Raw genomic sequence first — 24,557 nt, 5'->3', positions numbered from 1 at the left:
ACTCTGAAAACTCCCAAGACAACATCAGTTTCCCTTACTAAGCAATAATCCAGGAAATACATTATGGATAATGATGTTGCAAATTTTGGATGGCTGATATGTAATTTTTCATCCTCACTATAAGCATGAAGCACTTGGCAATGTTTGGGGACTAAAGGGACATTAAGGCTTCATAACATAAAATAACAAATTATCATACTTATTACATAATATACTAATAAGCTCTTCACCATTTGTAATACGGTTTGAATCTGTTTGAAAACTAAAAGAATGAAGATTGCCTCAATCATGGAATTATACATACACTCTGCCTGAACCTTCTTCGTTTCGGTATGAATTGTTAAAACGACTGTCCAGCGCTACAGAGTTATGTGGTTTCTTCAAAATAAACTATGATGACGATAATGGTAGATTATGTCATTACAATGAGTAACTAGATTGTTTTTTTTAGAGTTAGTATACAGCATTATTTATTAAATAAGGTTATAGATTTACATTTGAATAAATATGCTTTTATATAGCTCTTTATAACTTTTAGAATAACATACTTCTACCTATAGACATCTGCCAATTAATCAATTTTAGTAGTATTTATCTCTTTCTATAGCAACTCTATTCAATTCTCAATGCTATGCTGCCGAACATCAAGCTATGTCCAGGCTCGCACGTGTCCTAGTATTACAGTACCCTAACATTGTTCATTTTCCTGCGCACCTCTATGTAGTGTGAGGAAGACTTAAGAATTGAATCGTCCCCTAATATTTACAATTAGAGACACTGCATTCATCTGTCCTTCAACAAAGAGGGACAAGCATTGCCGAAGGTGATCTCCTACAGCGCCCTCTGCTGCTTGGTGTTTTGAGTGAAGCCTGCTATGTCTTCTGTCCCTGTATAGTGCATTCTGTTCTGCTACACCAGGGGTCAGGGAACTTTTTTACCTTTTACCCCCAAATATATTTAGATACGCCGATGTTACCCCCTTGATTTGAAAGGAAGGAAATCATATATTATTAATTATTGGAATTCAAAATTTTATTGAATCTATTCAAAATTTCTTTGAAAGCTTCAACTTCAAAACTTCAGGTTTTGGAGAAATGATGTTGCTTCATTTTTGATATGAGAGCATTTTGATGTCAGAGCAATTTGGATACAGTCTTCAGCGTCCAATTGATTTCTCTGCTTTGTTTTTATGTTCGTTAGAGTGGAAAATCCTTGTTCGCAAAGGTAGGTTGTTGCAAAAGGCAGCAACTTTTTGACTGCCTCCTCATGTGCAATTTTGAATGCCTTTGCCGCTGTTGACATCCAAAAATATGACAGATCTGTTTTGTTTTCAAATGCAATACGGGCTTCATTATTGCATCGAAGCTCAAGAAGTGCCTCTGCCAACCCTTGAGGCTCTTCTGGTACAACAGCAATTTCACATTTAAAGGGGTCTACAATCCAACTGACAGGATGTGAATCGGAAGCATTACCCCCAGGAATTTCATTTTTACCCCATTTGGGGTAATTTAAAATATATATAATATATATATATATATATATATATATATATATATACACTTTCGGATGCCGGAATGGATGTCATAAGTGATCCATTCTGGGTGCCGGAATAAGGTTTTGTTTATATAAATCATCCATTCCGGGTGCTGGAATGGGTGACTAATGTACTCACAGCCCCATTCCGGAAACCAGAATAGGTGCTTAATGTACTCAGACCTCCATTCCAGGACCCAAAATGGATGGCTACGGTACTCAGACTTGCATTCTGGCACCTGGTATGGATGGCTACGGTACTCAGACCTCTATTCCAGCAGCTGGAATGGATGGTTGAAGTCCTCTGAGCTCCATTCCAGCAGCCGGAACAGATGGGTAAGGTACTCAGAGCCCTATTCCGGGACCCAGAATGGATAGCTATGGTACTCACAGACCCATTTCTGTACCTGGACTGGATAGCGATGGAAGTCTGAAGTCTGAGACCCATTTCGGCATCCTGAATGGATAGCTATGGTAATGGCAGAGCCATTCTAGCACCCAGAATGGATGGCTAAGGTCCTCGAAGACCAATTCTGGCACCCAGAATAGATGGCTAGGGTACTGGCAGACCCATTCTGGCACTTGGAATGGATGGGTAAGGTGCTCAATAGCCCCATTCTGGCGCTCAGGATGGATGGTTAAGATACCTGGAGCTACATTCCAGTAGCCGGAATGGATGGCTAAGGTAATGGTAGACCCATTCTGGCACCTGGAATAGACGGCTAAGGTGTTCAGAGCCCCATTCTGGCACCTGGAATGGATGGGTAACTCACTCAGCGCTTCATTCTGACATACATTCAGGCAGGTAGAACAGATAACTATAATATATATATATATATATATATATATATATATATCATACTTGCCGACTTTCTTCAGCTCCCTCCAGGGAGCCAGCCAGTGGAAGGGGGCGTGAGGGGGGCGGGACGGCCAAAATCGCGTATTCACCGGGAATCGCGGCGTTTGGGATCTAATTCTGCCCACTTCACTAGGAAGTGGGGTACTTCCTAGTGAAGTGGGCAGAATTCGGGAGATTGCCACACTCACCCGGGAGTCCGGGAAACTCTCGCAAAATGCGGGAGTCTCCCAGACATTCCGGGAGAGTTGGCAAGTATGATATATATATATATATATATATATATATATATATATATATATATACATACACACAATACAATATATATACAATTTAATATGTGGAATAGTGTAATAGATGTTCCACATATTGCAGATAACATATCTGTGTAGCATAACAGGATGCACTATACAGGGAGAGAAAACACAGCAAACATTACTCAAGATACCAAGCAGCAGAGGGCAGTGCAGGGAGCCAAATCATTCTGGTGTTCCGGCATTCCGGCAATTTCAGTTTTTACCCACATCCAGAAATTAGTGCCTTGTCTCTGCTAAATATAGCAAATGTTGGTGATTACAGGGGAGTCACCCCCACCAAAATGTTATTATTGGAAAGGGTATTTAGCAAAATTCATATTTCAAGTGGAAGACCTCTGTAGCCCTGTAACCACTATGCTATGTGAGATTTAGAAACTATACAGAAGTTGAAGTGTAGTGTAAAAGCTTAATGAAAACAGAAACGTTACAGCAATCCTGTCACAGTCTCTGCTCAGTAAAAGCCAGTCGCAACACAGTTTGCAAAGGTTAAACGTCACTACAAACAAAAGGATCTTGCCTGTCTTTACTTATAGCAGAAAGTAAATGATTAGCGACCGCTGGGGGGAGAATTGTATCTTTCACATGTAAAAGGGCTGGGCAGCCAAAACATCGCTCCACCTACATAGGTGGGTGGTAATAGGACTTTACAAAAGTCAGAGGAACTCCTTACAGAATGGTAGAAAGTTTTCTCCAGTATCACAGAAGCAGAACTTAGAAACGTGGGGCGAGTACAACCTCTGTTCAAATGGAAAGTGTAAATTAGTTGCTAAAGGATACAAAGAAGCAGGAAGTATTTTATAGGGTTTTTTTTTATTTGCATATACAATTGTTATTTTTATTCTATATTTTTATTGCTTACCTTTTGAATTATTGCGTTATTTAAATATCAGAAGACATCTGTAGTTGAATAGTCTGGATGAAGACAGTTTGGGAACAATCCATGGATATTCGCTGCTGATTTGTTTTGCATTATTCTTTTGGTCTGACTTTTTTTTAAAAATACTGTAATTACTTTACAAATCTGCTGGAGCTAATTTGTACGAGTTTTTCTACAAAGAGGAGCGGCTAATGACAGTGTGAGGGCACTGTCAGAGGATAAGGAGTGTGCTGGGGTCAGAGGCTCAAGCGCTTTGGGTCAGCTACAGTGCTCTCAGGTCTTTATAGCAGCAGATAGAGGCAAGCCATAAGGACACGCTGGATAATATATTTCAAGTGTTTAAATCAAGAAGTCTCAAATCCCTCGCAATGTCTGAGAAAAAAAAAGAAGGAAAGGGAAGAAAAGGAAATGGGAAAAAGGTGAAGAAAGAAGAGAAGAAACCAAGACTTACAGATGAGGTTCCAAGTGAGTTGATCATCTTTGCTTTTATTTCCTGAAATCATGTTCACTGACTTAGACAGTAGCGTTTGTAGCGTGTAGTAAAGGTTTTATTTAATATGTAATCTCTTATCATAAGCTATGTTTTACTATATTTTGATTAACATATTGCAATTTTGTGTTGGATGTTTACAGAGAAACACGTTAGTTGCATTTACATCATTTAAAAGGCAGATCACATGGTCGTTTCTCTGTGCTGGGATTATCAGGTCAATTACTGTGACAGTTTCATGCTTACATGCAGCAGTACTGCCGGCTAGTTCCCTCAGCTTCATCTGCTTTCCTAACCTGCCCTCTAGTGATTAAATGTCAGATACATGCTGAGAAGAGGGAATTCCCTTGTTCTTATAAACCAGAGTACTAATAATTTCTTACAGGGTTCGTTAAGCGGTAATACACAGTTAGCTGCTGCTGACGTCAATACCTATTACCTACTATCTTTACTGTGACACTTGTTACTGCTTTTTAGTCAGTCACGACTTGTGAGAATGACCCATAAAGATGTAACAGGGTCCTGAATTGAAAGTAAAAAGGCAACAAAGTTTATTTGAAAAGGTAACATGATATACCAAGACTGGATGATGTCGGCATTTCTTTCATATCTGCTTATGATATGATGATAATATGTGGTCTATCACATCATTTCCTAATCTACTTAAATTCTTTTTTATCAACCACTGTGAACCAGCAGAGGCAGCATACATCAATGCTAAAGTTACGCTCATTTCTATGAAGGAGTAATTGCTCATGAAGAAAAAAAGTGCAGACTATTAGTAATTGAAAATTAAATTGTATTGGCAGATGATGTAAATGTTGTAAAAGAAAACCAGCTGATAATTGATTTGTGTTTATAGGAGCAGGATATAAGTGATCTATGTAAACATTAATTAGAGTAGATCAAAATGGCATATTATTTATTATATATTGTAATGTATAATAATAGTTTAATATATATATATATATAGATATAGACATATATATATATATATATATATATATATATATATATATATATATATATAGCTTTGACATGTACCAGCACATTACAAGAGCGATGCCACATTGTTAGTTTTGAGAAAGTATGGTTGGATTACTTTATAGTGACTGTGTACCCTTTGTGTTGTTTAGAGAGAGTCTGAGAGCCATTGCCTTATTGATGCTTATTCAGATACAAAATTAAGTTGCTTAAAATATTTTTGTTAACCCTTTAAATGTGAGGTTTTCCCAGAGATAGGCTGAGTCAGTCATGTATTTCAATTCTCAGCATGAATGTCAGAACTGTATAGTCTGTAGTTGCCAACTGTGCCTAATTTCTAGGAATACCCTTGGGATTTGAAGATTTGTCCCTGGAAAGGTTCCCCTTAACATTAACCACCTGTGCCATATTCGTTCTCTTGCTAAGAGTGATGGTTTGCTGGATGCAATGCTCCTTTTATGTTCTTATGCTGTAATTGCTATTGATATTTATTAAAGGGGACTATTTAAATATAACACTACTTTATGATGTGACACTGTCTAAAGGACATGTTGTTAGGGAGGGAGTTCTGTGTACATAGGTCTCCCTATTTTGCATTCAGTGACGTGATTATAGGTACCTGCCAAGCAGCAAAGGGCCTCTGGGGAAATAGTTTTCTAATTTTATTGAATCTTGTGTCACAGAATGAAATGAAATTCTCTGAATGCTGCTGAGCGCAGTGACACTATAAAAGACAGTCACTTTTTTACCTGCCCATCTTAGAAACGTAGGCTATATTAGTTTATTGTCATGCATAGCATATATAGAAAAATAAAAATAAATCCCTAACTCCCCAGTGAATCCTAACTGCATATTGATGTAACCTGCCCCTTGATACAGTCTTTGGATGCTGGCCATTTCTATTTTATATCTATAAAGCTGCAGTGAAGCTTCGTTTTGTTAATCATATGATGATTACATTAGGGTTTCTTATGTAATTTTAAGCTGCATTATGTAATTTGACTAAGGGCCAGTCTGAACTAGCTATTGGGTGCTGGTATGGTCTGTTGCATAACACAATCGGTCTATTGGTGAGGAACAACCTTTTTGACCATAAAAAGTTCAATTTGGACCACCCCATAGTTTTTTTTCCTGTGTGTCTGCATGAGAATATTTGCTCTACAGTATTTCCCATTCATTAAAGTTGTTACTTCCTTAAGGTAAAGCGGCTGTTCTGTTTCGGTAGCTTATCAGAATTATCTCTGTCTTCAAGATCTTATCAGCACTGAAATCAGGACAAAACATGAGTTGAAGCCCTCAGGGCTGGCATTCCAGTGGACAATGACCTGCTTACCCAACATAAGGGAGAGGGATACATCCTAATTGCATTTCTGTGTTTTGTTTTTTAACTGGTGGAAGGATTTGTAGAAGACAGTTTAGAAACTTTGCTTCATTACGGCTTATCTTCTGTGCTTGTGTTTGGATCTCATAGTTTTATTGTGCATAATTAGAGTACCCTTTTTTGGTCTTTTATAAATCCATTGCCTCAAGGTACAATCACTGTTGTACCTTAATTCATATTGTGCGAGCTGACTAAATTAGCTGTCTTCCTGTAAGTGCTAAAGGAGTTTGTAGCATTTATTTGGTAGACAGTATAACCCTCTATTTAAATGAATGGCTTAGGCACAGACACACAGGGACACCACTGAAAGCAATATCCATGGAAAAACTTCTGGTCTCCAGAAAATCTGCAGCAGATAAACTAACAATAGTATATGATGACTCACTTATTCTTATAACACAATTCCTATAGGAATGTGTAATGACGTGTTCAATTGTAGTATTCCATATTATGCCTTATCAGTTATATACCCCTAATTTTCTTTAGGATGGGTGGGACACTGGCCGCTCATCATAGCAGACTGCATTCTTAGGCTTCATGAACTCAAAGGAAATCAAGATGGTGATAATACCTCTTTCTTATAGCTATGCTAATTATCTATTTCTTTAAGTTGGGAAGGAATGTTTCCCTCCTCTGTGGCTACATTGACTATATATTAGCTGTTGGGTCAATAATTTCATATAGTTTTATCCTACTATTTAGCTTTTTAGAATGAAAACTCTTGTCTCCCTGTTATTCATTAAACCTTTTTACTTGATCGCGGTCATTCCTCTTGTAATCTTTCTGCAAATAATTTCTTAAGAACTTGAGTAGAACAAGAAAGTTTGTTTAAATGAACCATATCAATCAGTCATCAGTCTTTTGCAATAGTTCATAGATGGTAGAGAGTTTTCTAACCTAGATGTAGGGGCCCCACATTACACTTCAAGGAGGGAAAAGTTAAGGACAAAAGTTATATGCGGACAATTGCCCCACGAGACAATTGCTGCTGTGGACAATTACTTGTAAAAATACGAGATAATTGTTTGAGGAAACAATGCCCTACAGGCAATTGCTACAACGGCATGTGATGCCAATACTGCTGTGAAGAAGTAGTTAGAGAAAGTGTGTGGGAAGAAGTTAAGGATTGGCTGTTGGACGAGTGAGGGTGAGAAGGCGAGGGTATTGCTGTTATGGTTAGAATGCACAAGTGGAGGGAAGGTTTTTGAACTTCCACAATATTTGACTACATTGTTTCTCTTTGTAGATTCCCCATGATCTTATATTTGAATTATTCTACAAGGAACTCATTGTGGAGTATAATTAAATAATAAAGAATATAATAATGATTCTTTAACTACTGATTATATGGTTTATGCATCACTTTTCATCTACGCATATGTAACAGCATAACCTGGTTGTCCCAGACCATGAGTGAGACTCTTTTACCATAGCGATATATGAGAGCCTCCCACCATTGCCTTGACATCAGTGGATTCAAGCACCAGCGGCAGATCTGTATTCACAGTGACAGTTTGAGTCTCCCTTTGCTCAGTGTTTCAGAGGTTTGCATTGTAGTTTCAAATTCACAATTTCATGGCAGAGCATTGGGAGAAGTCACTCTCATGCTGCTGTAATATACAAACATAACTTATTGTCTATGATAACCAGCTATACAGGTACAGGTTCTTATAACTTGAAATGGACTAGTTAAGTTAAATAGTTGGTAAAAATGGAATTTAGTTTATAGCACTTGTCATATTCTGATTTCTCAAAAATGGGGGCAGCCTTTAATGAATTTAGCCTTATTAGCAAATTGGCGGCTTATACTTCTAAACCGTATGAGGCCAATTGAATTTAAAGCATTGACTGGACTGACCGGTCCTGTGTAAAATGTCTGGAACGGGACTTCAGTTCATGAGTTCCAAGATTTACTGCCCTTCATGTCTGCGGTTTATTGAGCAGAGAGATGCATTGTGTGGTCAGTGCAAATCCGCTGTAGATGAGTTCGGAAGCACGGGCTACTTAACTAACAGACTAATATGTCAGGAGGGAAATACATGCTCTATAAACCAAATATATGTACTGATAAACTACCTTGTAAAAATGTTGTCAATACCAATTAATTTTCTCAACAGCTAAACCTAAAGCTGATGCTACGCTACTTCCTATGTTAGAGCAGCTCGGGCATCTGGCAATAGGTTTAGTAATAATATAGCAAAGCACACAGTAGAAAATGAATCTCGAAGCAAATAAAAGTTTAATTTCTATTATAAAACAATTTACAATACAAACTTGTATCTCAATTACAATATTTTTTAGGTTACCTCTATAAAATGTAAAAAGTATCTAAACTTGTTATATATTATAACTTGTTAACCCTGATCTTCTTTGTTTCATGGAAATGAATATCACACTCAATAAAAAGCATCTGCCTCTCCCCCCCCCCCCAGTTATGGTAATAAAATGTAAAAATAGCATAGAAGTTAAAAAGAAACTTGCAACAGGTTTCAAAGTAAAATTGTTACTGTCTACTTTAGAAAGTACTTTGAAGTATTTCTTAGTTGTTGTTTTTTAAGAAACAGATGAAACAACCAGTGCAACATTTTCAATATCTTTAGAGAAAAACATATTTCAGTATACATGGTATTTAAATAAAGCTGTGGGAGCGTATTTACTAAGCAGCGGGTTTGAAAAAGTGGAGATGTTGCCTATATCAGCCAATCAGATTCTAGTTAGCACTTGTTTTGTACATTCTATAAAATGAAAGCTAGAATCAGATTGGTGGCTATAGGCAACATCTCCTTTTTTTCAAACCCGCAGTTTAGTAAATATATCCCATGGTATTTCTAATTTTCTGTCACTTTTTGACGAAAGTTAGTATTATTAATATTATTCTTATTAATAATGTTTATTACAGTTACTTAAAGTGCCACAAAATTCTACAACATCCAACAGAGTGGTAGTACAATAAGGGTAGACAAAAAAGGGTATATGCAATTCATGTAAATTCACACAGTAGGAGTGCCAGAAATAAAACAACATAAAGGAGGAAAAAGATGAGTGTAACTAATGCAGGAAAGCAGGGAGCAATAGCGGGTAAAGAAGTAGTAGAGGACGTGAGAGAAGCAAAATATAGCAAAAGTGTGGGACAGGAGGAGGGTAAATCCTGGAGTAAGAAGTATTGTAGGGACAAAAAGTCAGGGAGAAGAAACAAGAGGAAGGAGGGCCCTGATCATGAGAGCTTGCAGTGTAAAGGGGAGAGGGAGGGGTTGGAGAGGGAAGGGGTTACACAAAGAGAGAAAGAGGGAATGGGGGGGTGTGGGGAGGAGTCAGACAGTGGTCTGTTAGGCTTTAATTAACAAGCAGGGCCTAATTAATGTTTCAGGCTGCCCCAAGCTACTATGCTTGTAGTGCCCTCCAACTTCTATGGCAGACTAATACATGCTAGATAAAATTTAACTTGCACTTAATTTTAAATTTGGATTCCTTTACTCCCCCTTGACCAATGTTTATATTCCTATGTCTTTGAAATTCAGATCCACTTGGCTTTTTAAAAGGATCACAGCAGTCTTTGTCACTCATTTAGTTTTCATTAAAATCTGAACTGTATAGCAGAACGCAGGCATAAATAATCACTACTGAGGGTGAAGCCTGTCACCATCCTTGTCTCTCCAAATCGTTTATCCTCAAGCAACCCCCCCCCCCCCCACAAAATTGACTCATCCAGCCTTTAACATTGGAATACGTCAAGATTAAAAACTTACCACATTTTTCTTTCATGTTTTCTAATATTTTGAAATGAATTTAAATTTATACCTCCTCCTGTCACAATTTTGCGCCAATAAGCCTTGTGTCCTAGGCTGGGGTGTAGGCAGCCTATTGGATAATCAGGCCCTGGCAGTCGTTTGCCCTGTATCTTTAATTGTACATTAGTACTAGTAAAGTATTTGTGTTTTGTATTTCATTTACTTTTATATTGAAGATTTCACATTTACTGTACTTTGAAGACACAACTCTGTCTGTTCTCTGTGCTACTGTGATGCTGTTGTGGGCTGTATACATTTGATTTCGACTTTGCACATTTTACTTAAATGTGAATGGTGTAGAAATTCCTAGGGTGCATGCATAATATGATTACTAAGTGGTTAACTAAATTATGATGGATCAGATATGTACATGTATTTCCATTGTAATGTATGATGATAACGGAACATAGATGGATCATGTAGTATTTATTTTTGTCCATGTTCTCTAGTTCATTCACAATAGCTTACAATTTTTACATACAGTATTATAAAGTTAAATAGGTATCAATTGATTCTATCCTTCAAATTCAGTTTAATGTTGATAAACATAGGATTACTTCAAACGATCTAGAAAATACTGCACTAGTCTTAAATAACACAGCATCAAAAATGAAAGCCCATGCCCGTACATGCCACAATTGGGACACCAAATTTGTGTGTTTTAGCACAAACTGGTGTCAGATCACAATGATTGACAATCTTGATTGGAATCAATCAGATGTCGATCTGTATTGTCCATACAATCACAAAAAGTGCTGTGTGATTACTGTAATCTGCTAGTGTGTGTAGACTTCACCCAGCTGCACTAATCGGGCCCCATAGGATCCACTCGTTCAAGCCCAAGCATGGAATTACAGGATTTGCCCTTGTATGAACAGTTTATCTGTTTCAATAGCTTATGTGTTTGCTGCCATCTTGTGGCCCAGATAATTTCACATGATTTATCTTATAGGTATCAGATTTGAATCAAAATGTTTTATCTGACAGATAACTGGTCAGACTGGTATGCAAAACCTACGTGTAAATTGGAAAGGAAGACAACTTTTCCCCCTTGCATCCTTCTGGGCTAGTTAAAGAATGAAATGCTAGCATGAAAACTATGTTTATGAGGATGCAGGTTTCTATAGTTTCTTTATGACTAACTCCCTGGAGAGGAACACTATTTCCCACTACAAATGATGTAGAACAAATCAGTTTTATCTTGCTTGTCCGAGCTCCATAACTTTTTTATCTTCATTCCGTATGGTACTTAAGGAGATTGCAAGTACAGGTGGTGGAAAAATTGAGAGCTAGTATTACAAATTGCTGAAAACTGACAGCAGGATCTTTACATGACATCATGAATTTACTATGCTAAATACATTTTTTTTTTTTATTAATAAAAAAAAAAGAAGATTGGTATTTTTGGCTTTTATCCTAGGACACCAGCGGAGTAATTTTTGGCTTTACTTTAGAATTGCATGGTACTTATTGTGTGATGATCATGGTGTATAGTAAAGAGTGACCATAGTGTTAGTTTTTCCAGCTTTCTAAACAGCTTACATTTTTGATTAATGGATTAAATGTCAGCTTCACAGTTATGACCAACTTCTAAAATTATAATTACATTAAAAACAATACAGAACACAAATTTTAAGATGGTCAAGCTTGACAGTGATCAAATTGTGAGTTTTGACTATATATAAGATCATTGCTGGCCTTTATTTTTATTGTTTTTATATGGGACATGGAAATGAACTGTTTTGCCCCTTGCCATATACTTTGGTGTTCTTCTACATGGCTCTGCGCTGGGACATAAAAATATAATTTTTTTATAGGGGCCCTACTAAGATTCATACTAGTGCATTATATATAGTCATGTGAAAAAGAAAATACACCATAGTAGCCTACTCTCCCGGAATGTCCAGGAGACTCCCGAATTTCTGGGAGCAGAGCAACCTCCCGGATCCCGAGCAGTTTGCTAAGTTTAATGTAGGGGGCAGGGCTTTGTGACGCGATTCTCCAAGCTCCGCCTCTACATGCCCACCTGCCCCCGGACCTCCCAGGGCCTGAATTGACAAAGTAGGCAAGTATGAAATACACCCTTTAAGTGTTTATTTTTATTTTTTCTTAAAAGACAAGGGGTTATATTTACTAAACTGCGGGTTTGAAAAAGGGGAGATGTTTCCTATAGCAACCAATCAGACTATAGCTGTCATTTTGTAGAAAGTGCTTAATGAATAATAGTTATCTGATTGGTTGCTATAGGCAACATCTCCACTTTTTCAAACCCACAGTTTAGTAAATATACCCCAATGTATGATTTGTGTGTACTGCACAGAAAAATGACTAATATTGATGTTAGTAACCAGTTAAAAAAAAGTACCCTGATCACCTCAGCACAGGGGGAAAAGAAGCCTCAGCAGAGAAAAGGTTAAGCGGTATTAATTTATGTCACTTCATCTTCTCAGGTAAGTACATTTTTTCTCAGTATACAAATAAGCTGCAAGCAAAAGTATATTTGTTTATACTGAACCAAAACATCCCTGTTTGTCTAAAAAAAACGCCAAGTGGGTGACAGTGTTTTGGTGCAATGGTGATATAGTGCCCCTGGGCACTAATACAACATCACACAATGATATAGCTGCAGATCGCTATATCATTGTATTACATACTCGCCAACTCTCCCGGAATGTCCGGGAAACTCCCGTAATTCGGCTAGGTCTCCCGGGAGAGAGGGCAAGTATCCTGCAAACGGCAACTTGCTGTCAAAATTACGTGATTCGCGGTGAATCGCGTCATTTTAGCCCTGCGACAAAATATACATTTTGTCTTGGAGCTGGGCCAAAATACAGCGATTCGCCGCGCCCCACCACCCCTGCCCTCCAACCATGACCCCCTGCCCGGGATCTCCCGGAATGAAGTTTTAAAACGTTGGCAAGTGTTGTATTAAGTCACAGTGTTATGTAATAACAATACTTTGAACAGATATTCACTGCAAATCATGTCTGCAAATTGCCAAGAGGTAAGCATTTAGATAATGCAGAAAAAGCTTAAATATGAAATTGACTTTGTAACCTGACAGCGATTTACCTATATTGACATTTTAAACGCAATTAACTGTTGTGTGAATTAATTAAAGCCAGGCTTGAAAATAGTTCTTACTGAAAATAAGTCAGAAATTAGTATGTAAAAGAGCAGTGCACACTGGGGTTTAACTGCTAATCTTACAGCACTGGTGAACACTCTGGTCATTTTTCATTTTGGTAACTGTAAAACTAAGTTTTCTTTCTGCCTGTTAATAAACTCGTCCATTCAGTTCATTTATGTCAACATTCCAGTTACTTGCAATCTACTTTATTGTCTGTCACAAGTTTGATCAGAGGGGGAAGAAATCATGAAAACCTAAACAATACCAAACTGTGAAATAAACCTGGTTCATGCCGTTGGTTCATCATATTTGTTTTTATCACTATTGGAGTACAGGTGCTTACAGCGAACTCAACCACTGTATGAAAATCACAGGAGATATGCCAGGAGTGCTGGAAGTGTAAAGAAGTGTTACCGAATCAGTGTTTTGTTAGCATTCCAAAAAGAACAAGACTGAATATTGCTTTAACAGTGCTGATACTTTATCATGTTCCGTTATGGTACAGGAAAACAAAGCATGTGTCAGTATAATGTGTGAGCTGTTCAAGCTGTTTCATATATATGTTAGGATTACACAACACTTCCCTCACCCTCATATTGTTTTCCTACTATCTAGGTTTTCCACTTTCATTTATCACATTACTATTCAGTGATTTTTAATAGACAAGAGGATGACATATAATAACATTCAAGCAGCAGATGTAGCGCAAATGTATACATAAAGATTCACATAGCCTTATATGGCCTGTAGAAACAAAATGTTCCCTGTGACATCATACATTGTATACTCTCCCAAGATTAGTATTGCACAGAAATATAAACCCTTCATTAACACACAAAAAACACAGATGTGATCTTTACCCCTATGGGACTATTTTTCTATAGTCACTTTGCTGTCTGCTTGACAGCAGTTCAAATGCAAAAGTCTAATTTGCTGTAGTCTTCTCTAAATCAAATTAAAACACATGGAAATGTATCCATTGTGACCCTGTTTACAATAAAGCAAACTTTCACTGTGTATAACTATACACCGGTATACACATACAGATATGCTCATACTTGCCAACTTTCTTAAGTCAGCATCCGGGAGCTGCCTGGGGAAGGTGGGCATCTTGGGGGTGTGGCTATGCAAATCACACAATTTTGGCCCCACCCCATGATGTAATGATGCAAACGTGTTATTTTACAGGGGGGGGGGGGGGGGGGGGGGCGGGCCAAATGCCGCAATTCCCTGAGAATTAGATGGGTAAATGAGGGAGGTTGCCATACTATCTATCCGGAATCCGGGAGTCTCCCGGACATTCCGGGATTGTTGGCAAGTATGGATATGCTTTAGTATAAGTACACTCCATTGTACATACATCCATTCATTAATCTCTGTCCACTGTACTGAACTCATACATCTCTTTTATTTGTGTAAGATACACATTTCCAGTCTTTGCATGTGCACCAGAAATGTGTACGCATATGTCCGTGTATAGTTTTGTACATATCTTTGACTTGTGTCAAGATCGGCTGAAAGGTGGAAGGCATGTGTGGACAAGCTTAGGCCGAGTACAGTATGGACGTGTTCAAATAATTGCTATATAATTAGACACATCCGCGCATAGACAAACCGAGGGGGGGGGGGGGTTCCTACTGCCTGGAAACCCCCATCCAAGCCTGGGGCACTGTATAATTGAGGTGGCTGAACCCTGCCACCGCTTCACACGGTTCTGCTTGAAAAGGGAGAGCTGTGTGCACCTAACAGTAGTGCATGCAGCATTGCCCATGTATATTGTGGGGATAGGAAGAGTTGCAGAGCAGCCAAGCACTGTCTAAAATTATAGCCACACCCCCATGCATGCTTATCACGCCCACTGGCGGCATGGTGTGGAAACCCCCCTGAACAAATCTGCGTTTGCCCCTGCCGCGGACACAGATTTTAGGAGGCGTATGTCTTTGCAGGTTCTGGGAGGCTGCTGCAACGATAGACAATGATAATGGTGATTATCAGCAGCACAATGCTGACTACAGCTGAAACAAGAGGAGCTAGTGGGGCTCAGAGTAGAGGCTGGGTCAGTTGTAAGGGCGCATAAGTGTGTCTAGTTTAGGTGGGAGTATGGTAAGCTTTAATAAAGATAGGTTTTCAGAGAGCGCTTAAAGATTTGAAGACTGCGAGAAAGTATAATTGGGCGTGGTAACTTAGTGAGTGTGGTAGTAGCACATGAGAAGTCTTGTAGGTAGAGAGGTGGTTATTGGAGATGAGGCTTGGTTAGAGGTAAATATGAGAGGGGGGTATTTTGATATGAGAATTGAGATATGAGATATGAAGATTGGTTTTGTTGATGGCTTTTGTAGGTAAGGGTGAGTAATATGAACTGGATTCTGGAGAACACAGGGATTTGCATAGTGGTGTAGCAGATGTAGAGCAGTGAGAGAGGAAGATCAGTCTTGCTGTGGCATTTTCTCTGTATATGTACTTGTTTTTTGTATTTTTGAATTTGTGTTTGTATCTAAGTTAATTTTATATTGGAAATGCAACTTTCACATTTATTAATAACACTGTTCTCCCTTTGAGTATGACATTTCATTATATTATTATGTTGTGTACAAATAAATTAATGCAACTTTAACATTTACTGCTAACACTGTCAAACGAGAACACCACACATTCGTTACTTTATTGTGGGGCGTAGGTACACACACACTTAACACGCCTGCCGTATGTTTGGCATAAATGCTACTGTTTTCGAGCTGGACACATCTTAGGATATGTCTGACTGAACATATACATGTAAAAACACTGTGTTTACATGTATCTCTTCCCTACTTACATTCTGAGCGCATATGCGTCCACCTCTGTATAGCATCGCAAAAGCAACTTTAGAGACGCATTTATTAATGAATGGGGTTTTGCCCCGTTAATTATCATCTGTTATCGTAACTAGACAGATGATTTTTGGTAAACATTTATTTAAAAAAATCATCGCAGACAGCGCATTCAGCGATAATTTCACTTAGCTTAACAGTCCCGTCGTCTGCTTCTCCTCTCCGGTCACTATGGCAAAGTTGCTTTGCATGTTCATTACCTAAGGTCACAAATGTGCAGAGACGTTTATGCGATAGTAACTGGAGGGTAGAGCAGGTAAACTGCAGAGAGGGATTCAAACATCCTCCCTACCGCAATGCTCTCCCCATAGGGTTCAATGGCTAACGCCGTCTTCAGTTGGATTTACTGAAACTACCCTTACCGCAGTCTCTATTGACTATTATGGGGAATGCGGTTAATGCAGTAATTTGCCTAATGCAGGAGATATCTCCTGTGTTAGGATTTTCTTAAATTACAATAAGATTGCAGAATAATACAATGATATTTCAATAGAGCTATTATGAATGAATGCCGATTGGGTAGTTTTTGTTGGTTGTATGTTCTAATGTTTCTTTCTTTAGTACAGTAGTCCTTGACATGAAATAAATGCAGACATTAACACCTTCAGGTTGAAACTGTAGTATCAAGCTCTAAACGAGCATCTGCAGGCTATATTGGCATTGGAACATGGCATTGTGCGCCCTCCCCTGCGCAGAATGCCATTTAGCACTCTGTAAATTTATAATTAAAAGCTGGCACAATGAATGACAATTAATTTCACTGTGTGGTGTGGTTGGGGCAGGACTGGAGCCCCTTAAAGCTAAATCACTTTGGTCAAACAGATGTGGGATGAGGTAAAAATTTAGCTGAACAATTTTGACATGTGTGTATCTGTAGCGGTCAGATATCCCCATCACCCATAAAAAGTTACTTTTTCTTGGGTATTATGTGAAGATTTTGATGTAGAATTCACTAAAAGATATCACAGAAACATGACCCCAGTTAAAAAGGGAAGTGTTCTAGTAAGTTCACTTTCCATACTCTCACTTCTCTGCAAAATTATTCATCAAATGTCAGGCCAGCTGTTCTCGAGAGTGACAGGACAGTAGTGGGATCTCTTAACACTTTCCATGGTGGAAAAATAATACTGCATATATTTTGTGGATTACTTCTAATTTACATGTAGGTCTAAGCAATACAGAGTTTGTAAAAAATCAATAAACTAGGAATTGCAGATGCTCCTTAATGGAATGCTAATCCTTCATCCCATTCATGATATCTGTGAATGGTCATATTTTAAACATACAGCATTCTCTTGTCATTGTCTCGGTTGAATATGGTGGTCTTCACATGGAATTGATGATGAAGGAAACTTTCTCGGAGTTCCCAGAACTTTTTCATTAAACAGCTACCACATGCAGCTGCTCACTTCAGACAGCTGTTGATCTTTATGCATTGATATGTGGGAGAGAAGCTATTTTTTTAGCACCTTAACATATATTGAAAGGCACTATGAGTCATTGCATCTTAACAGCTTTGAAAACTCTCTGATTAGTGTTATTTCAAAGTGTTAAATCATTGGGTACCAGAGGAAAAATGAAACAGTGTAAATTGGTCATTTGTGCTTTTTCTATTTGATTCAAAAATGTTATATGTTCAGTAGTATATAAAAAGAAAATGTGTTTGAGAGCATTTTCCTTTTAATGTTAATGTTCAATGTTAATATTAGAAGGAAATATAAACAGTAACCAACTAGTTTTAATCAACCTAGGACAAGGCAGACTAATATAAGAAAATATTATTGATCTTACAAGTTTCAAAACATTGGTGCCATTATTCCTACTATACTAAACTGTCTCTGTATTTTGTTGTGACTGAGCATACAAATAATTTTGAACCCGTGTTAGTGTGGACTGTACAAAGTCGTAGTGATTCTCTTGATATTTGCCATCCTTGTATGTGATTTACAATAAATGTAAGCTTCTTTAGTTTTTTATATTTTGCTAACTGCTGTAATTGCAATCAGAGAACCGGACCACCCTATATAAACATTTGACGGATTAGTATCACCAGATTGCACTGCACTTTAGCACTTTGAGCTAAATTCAATCAGGTTCCACCATATGATCTCACTTCTTTGAGCTTATATGGCTACATTGTATAATTTTTTTTAACGGTTTTCCATGTGAACAGCAAACTCGTACTTCAAATTCAAACTTGAATACAGTAGAGTAGACATTTAAACTCAACTTTTAATATGTTCTTATTTAACTTCAAGCTCAACTTTCAAGCTTGAATATTGAACCCCAAATTCAGCTGCAACAGTTGAACTAAAACTGAACTGGTTCATGAAATCATGATCATACAAGGCCCTCAGACCGATAACATTTGATTGCATTTCAAACAGTTCCAATTATTTAAGCATCTCTAGGTGTAAGTCCATTTGTTTTCCAGTATTTGGACTTGCTAAGGTCTTTTACATGTTGTCTGTCTACTATTCTGATGGCATTTCTACAAATCTAGTTATTGTTAGGAAACAACATGTCAAGGACACATCACCTAAAGCAATACCAATGGTTAGTTTACATACGTTTTAATGCTATGTCAGCTTAATTTGTCATTTGTAATCAGTTGAAGAAGTGGACATGTGTGTACAAAGGGAGGCCCAGTTAATCCCACAACTGTGCAAATATATTTACATTCCATGTCCAATGTGTAAAATATTACCAGGCACCAACCTTTTAAAAGTCAGTTTGCTCATGAGAGATGCAGTAAGTTTCTGAGAACTGTACAGTGTTTATATTTTAATAATTAATTTGTTTTATTCCTAGTAATATGAAAATTGCTGTTTCAGTATCAATTTTTCCTGATCCAATGAGCGCTAAATATCTTTATTGATTTTGAACCTAGGACACAAAGCACCTGAGTAGCCTCTTTGAGACCATTACATGTGACTAAGCCATTTTTATATTTCTTTACACTCCATGGTGAGAGAAGAAAGAGGGTGAGGTGGTCAGTCACATAGTCATTGATCCAAATGGAGGGACTGATAATGCCGGCTCAGAAGAGGCTTCCTCTCTGCACCTTTGAGGCAGTAAGGGACTTGGTGACCTGGTAGTGATTGACCCCCTTCAGCTCTGGGCCCCGTAGCGGCCGGGACTCCTGTAGTTCCGCTCTTGCTACTCACATTCCAATTCTGTCATCTGCGTCTGTAAAAGGGCATTGGCCAACGATCTGTATGTGAGAATCAATCTCTCCTTTATTCCCCTTTTCATGTAAAAAACCGGAACAGGGGTTAGAAGGATGTAAAGATGGCCATGTATGCATTGCCTAAATTGACTAGTAATAGAAGAAAATAGATTTTACATATCTATCTAGTACTATTACATATAACATACCGTTATTTCATATGGCCAAAGAGAGACAGCTAAGATTTGTTAAGAAGATAAGGAGAAGGAGAAGTTATATTTGTTTTAAATATATATAAATTATTTTGCTCACGCAAATCATTTACTGGTTGGAAGAAGTCGGAGGTTTTTATTGGATTCAGTTGTTTTTGTGCTCTGCTGCACAATGCTGTTGGTGTATTAGGAGAAGATAACAGGCTGTACGCTCCTTAGAGATTTGGCTGTCCAACTTTTGACATCCACTGCTTGCACGTCCAGCACCTCTGTCCGTTTATACAATCGTGAAGTGTCAATGTGTGTCTGCAGTCAGTGTGTGCCTGTGATAAATCCATGCCAGTAACATCATTGTGAGCAGTACTTTCTTTCCTGGTCTACAGTATGTTTTCAGTCTCTCTATTTTTTATTTATTTTTACTTTAAGAGGAGAATAGTGATCCACAGGTTGAATGATTTCATGCAAATAGTTTTGAAATGTTGATTTTGAAAATAATCAATTATACAATTATATATTTTAAAGTCTGTGACTTTGATGCTTATATATGTAATATCTTATCACTGGCTGCAACAGGTTTCCTTAAACTGTCTTTAACCATGTTAACAGCTAGGCTTTGTCTGTATTCATTTATGATAATGAATTACTAATTAAAACAGTTAGGGAGAACAATTAAGAGACCACTCCTCCTTTTATGAAAATCACTGGCCTAAATCAATCAATGCTGCACAATCTGCATTGTAACTGTGCACTTGTGTTGAATATAGATTCATCAGGAGATGTTTGAAAAACAAGTGCAGGTTCTTGAATTTCACGACATGATCCTACAACATCAACAGCAATTTTGAACCAATACAGTCTGCACCAGACACATACGATTAGAATCTCATTATATAAATGTACTTTATGTAAACCTATGTGTATACATTTTCCTTCACCATAATGGCTTCCACCCACTGTCATAAAAAATCATGCTCTTACTAGCATCTATTAATGCTAGTAAAAGTATTGATTCCAATGATACCATAACCGCTTGCATTCGGGAGCTGTTGTTTTGTGGCTGCATTGTTTGGACTCTGCCTGCGCTATTGTGCTCCCTGGAAGTGAATGTATTGGGATTAATGGAGGCTGCCAAGTGCAAGCGTTGGTTAGCACGATGTGTGCCAATCACTATCACGTTTGACATGCAATGTCACTGGCATTTTTTCATTTTCCTTGCTTGATCCCGATAGCTAATGCCAATGGGGTGACGATCGCCAGAGATGTATCTCCTGAACCTTCCCGGGCAGGAATGATGCTCCTTCCCTCCCTCCTCTAACTAAACTGCCTCTGCGCATGACTTATGGTCACACATGCACAGTAAAGACTCCGGGTCATAATCCAGAGCTGTGAGCACACTCGTTGCAGGGACAGCCTCTTATCAAATATGATATTCCGTCATAACTTTTTTATATATAGGTCCAAAACTTCAGCTCTTATTTCTGCAAAAGCGGCCAAAAAGAATGATAATTAATGGGGAAATATTGCGGTGAATCATAAAACACAATAATATTTTGTAATGTAGTGAGCGCCTATTTTATCTACTGCCATTCTTTGCTGATATAATATTATGGGGTCTATGCATTAAGCTAATTTGACACTTAAAAGTGGTGGAAACGGCAGTTTCTGCATCGATTAAGCATAGTTGTCATGCGTTAACTGCCTAATGGAGGAGATTTCTGTTTAAACAAATACCTGCAGCATTGCAGTCCCCATATATTAATATGGGGACTGCGATGTTCTGCAACGCATGAAGCTTTGAAAAGCTTTGCATTGCGCAGACAGATAGCGCCTTCTCAGGAAGGCATTACCTGTCTTTTCCTGTTGGTTTCTGCTGAAGCCTCTCTGGCTTCACAGAGTCCGATACTGTGAAAGTGCAGTGCACATGCACACAGCATCTCCTCCTATCACCGGCAGTGCTAGGCTGCCAGTTAACAGGTAAAATGCGTTGCAGCACAGGGGATTTTCGCAAGTCTTGAAAAGAAGAGGGAGTCTTGCTGGATTCGGGCAGAACATCAATATGTAGCGCAGCAGAATTCTGCGCTACATATTGATAGATTCCGCATCCCCACTGTCACCAATGATACATAGACCCCTATAAGCTTAGCTACATGTTGTATGATATGATCAGATAATGTGGATGTCTTCACTAGCAGTAGGGTTAGTTTGCTGCAATTAATTTTCAAAGTCTTGTGAAAAATTATGTTCTTTATTTATTTATATTCCTTAAAGCAGAGTTGCAACACGTGATTTATTCCCCTGCTTGAATCGTGCCTATAAATTAAGCATACTTTTAAAGGCACTATCTTTTAAAAGTTTTATCAATCAGATGACAGCTGTTATTCTGAATTTTTACACATAATCAGGGGATTTGAGACAGTATTATTTACATTGTATCACATTTGATTCTTGCAGGCTTATGAGCTGCATAGCACAACGTTCTTCAGAATCAGCCCTGTCATGAATAGGGTACTTAGTTAGACTTGCCGCATTATGCAGCAGTATGAAGCAGACAGTGGTGTGGTTACAGTACAGTGCTGATTTACTGCAGTGCAGCATAATCTGCTATCACAGAATATTTGGGATCCATTCTGCTGAATGGAAACTGATAGTCACACCCATTTGGTGTCTGCTTTCTTAGCTCACGTTATTAAACTGGAAGCATCACTACTTCATTTATCACAAGCATTATGAGTGTGTGTAAGGTTTAGCTGTCATTGTTATATATATGTACATGCAGAATGTGCTAAATGTGTGTGAATTTTAAATTGTTTTGTTCCTATGTGTTACAGTGCAGTACAGTTCATGAATGTCTCTGTGACTTAATTTGTTTTAGTTTATAGAATAAATACATTTTAAAAGAATTCTATTCTGTGTGGATGCTGCAATTTAAGTGGATTATAGGGGGAGATGTTGCTGGGTAACAGAAGGGCAGGGATAGTGTAGTAAATCTTTTTTATGTGTTTCAGTAGGTATATTATGCAATGCCCTGAAAGCTATGGAATTCTCAGGAGGGCTATAGGCCATACAAAAGGCTTTTGTGCCACAACATCCTGTGGGCCACCAGTTGTTAAACTCAAGGGATAAATTGTGTGTGAACATTGACAGTTCTAGAAAAGAAGTATCAAGGTTCCCCAGCTACAATGGCTTACCGAAAGCATCCCTACACTCTTGATTACTGTTAGCAATTAACTAACATCATTACATCATAGAATTACTTAGAACAGGAAGTGTTAGTATAGAGAAATGTGATCTCTGCTTTTCAGCCATCTTAATTCGTAGCTTCATCGGCATTCAGGAGATCCTAAGATCAATCGTCCTTAGGGAGGCATGCTGTGAAATTTCTGAGCAGCTGGATGGCACAGATTCTGGATAAAGTTGCTGTCAACAGAAGACTTGTGAGAAACTAAGATACTGAGAATTCAAACTACGTTTTTGTGCTGTCTTTAAAATTACCTACATTTTGTCAATGGAGCCTCAAGAATCATTTGTCATTGGCTAACAGCTATTCAAGTTTTCTCATCATTGTCACAGTTTTTTGGCTTAGCTTTAAGAACTTGTGGTCAAAACTGGAACTAAGCATTATCAGACTCATGTTACATAACTAAGTAATTTGATCATATATTCATACACTGTTCAGTGGTAAAATCAGGTTCCCATAAAGCTGCACTATCATCTACTAAAACAGCTAATGTGCCCATCACCAGCCACACCTTACCTAGCCTGTGCCCCAAGGACTGGTTTGCCAGGGCTCCACAATTTCACTTACAGCTCTAACCAAAAATTAGGATGGTGTGAACAAGAGATCCAATAACAATCCACATTCAAACCATTGTGGTTTGTGATTGGTTCTCCCATTCACTTAAAGTTGGTTAGCAAAATTGATTTGCTGGTGAAGACCCGGGAATAACAATTATATCTAGCAGTCCCCATGGCTCTGGCTAGGATGTGGACATGTGACCCTAGTAAAATCTTTTAACTAGCTGATGATAGTGCAGTTTTAATTTGTACCCAGTTTATCACCAGTAGACCACAATATTGGCTATCATTAAATGCAAATCTGGGCTGAAGGACTAGTAGCTCAGGGTGTAAGGGTGCTGACCACATAATAATTGGACAATTCACTGTGACCCTCTGACACCTTCCAACAATTGTAAGGTTGACCAAGCAGAAAATCTGCATGAACATACATATTTATAAAAAGTACATAGATTTGCTTCAATCCAATGCTGAAGTTCCCAGAAAGCTGCTCAATATTGCATGGTACTAATAGAGGTGCTGAACCAGGTTGTACTGTGCTTTAGTTTGGGAAAAAACAGTATATAATAAGGATTTCTATTTCAGCGAGATTAGCAGTTCTTTCTTCAGAACAAATCAGCCGAGAAGTGTGTAACATGTGTTTAATTTTAAATGTTTGTTGAAGGAGCAGGACATGAACGAACTTATGACGTGCAAAAAAGAAATAAATGAAAAATATGAATGACACTATTCACCCTGTGATGCAGAAAGAAGCAATTGGTTAACTTCCTAGTCAAGTGGGCAGAATGGGAGCCTCCATGATGTGATTCACGTTGAATTGCATCATTTTGGCCCCATTCCCATGCCAGAATTATGCTTTTGAGTCATTGTTTCACGGGGGTGGAGCCAAAATGATTCAAGTCACCACTGACTGCCCTCTTCCATCATTACAGTTCACCTCCCTTCCGAGATCTTCCGGAGTGGAGGTGTAAAAAGTTGGCAGGTATGATTTTAAGTAGGTGTTTTATTTCACATGAAGTTGCACATACTGGACCTCATTTATAAAGCTTGAAACATCCAAGGTGAAGCACTAAACCTTCCTTGAAGGCGCTGTGCACCTTGATTTTTGCGATCAAAAGGAGGCGTTGAATGGCATAAGGGCATTTCTTGAAAAGT

At 38.2% G+C, this 24,557-nt stretch overlaps 1 protein-coding gene across 1 annotated transcript in view; it reads left to right on the top strand.

Moving 5' to 3' along the window:
* The first annotated feature begins 3,372 nt into the window (after window positions 1–3,372).
* Window positions 3,373–24,557, top strand: part of NRG1 (neuregulin 1) — a 118,317-nt gene continuing 97,132 nt past the window's right edge. Inside the window, exon 1 of the mRNA XM_075204595.1 lies at window positions 3,373–4,048. Coding sequence (XP_075060696.1) covers window positions 3,952–4,048 — 97 coding nt within the window. The 5' untranslated portion in view covers window positions 3,373–3,951. The remainder of the gene's footprint in view (window positions 4,049–24,557) is intronic.

The sequence above is a fragment of the Mixophyes fleayi genome, chromosome 1 (assembly GCF_038048845.1).
Source record: "Mixophyes fleayi isolate aMixFle1 chromosome 1, aMixFle1.hap1, whole genome shotgun sequence".
Taxonomy (NCBI): Eukaryota; Metazoa; Chordata; class Amphibia; order Anura; family Limnodynastidae; genus Mixophyes; species Mixophyes fleayi.
This window is presented reverse-complemented; position numbering and strand designations above follow the sequence as displayed.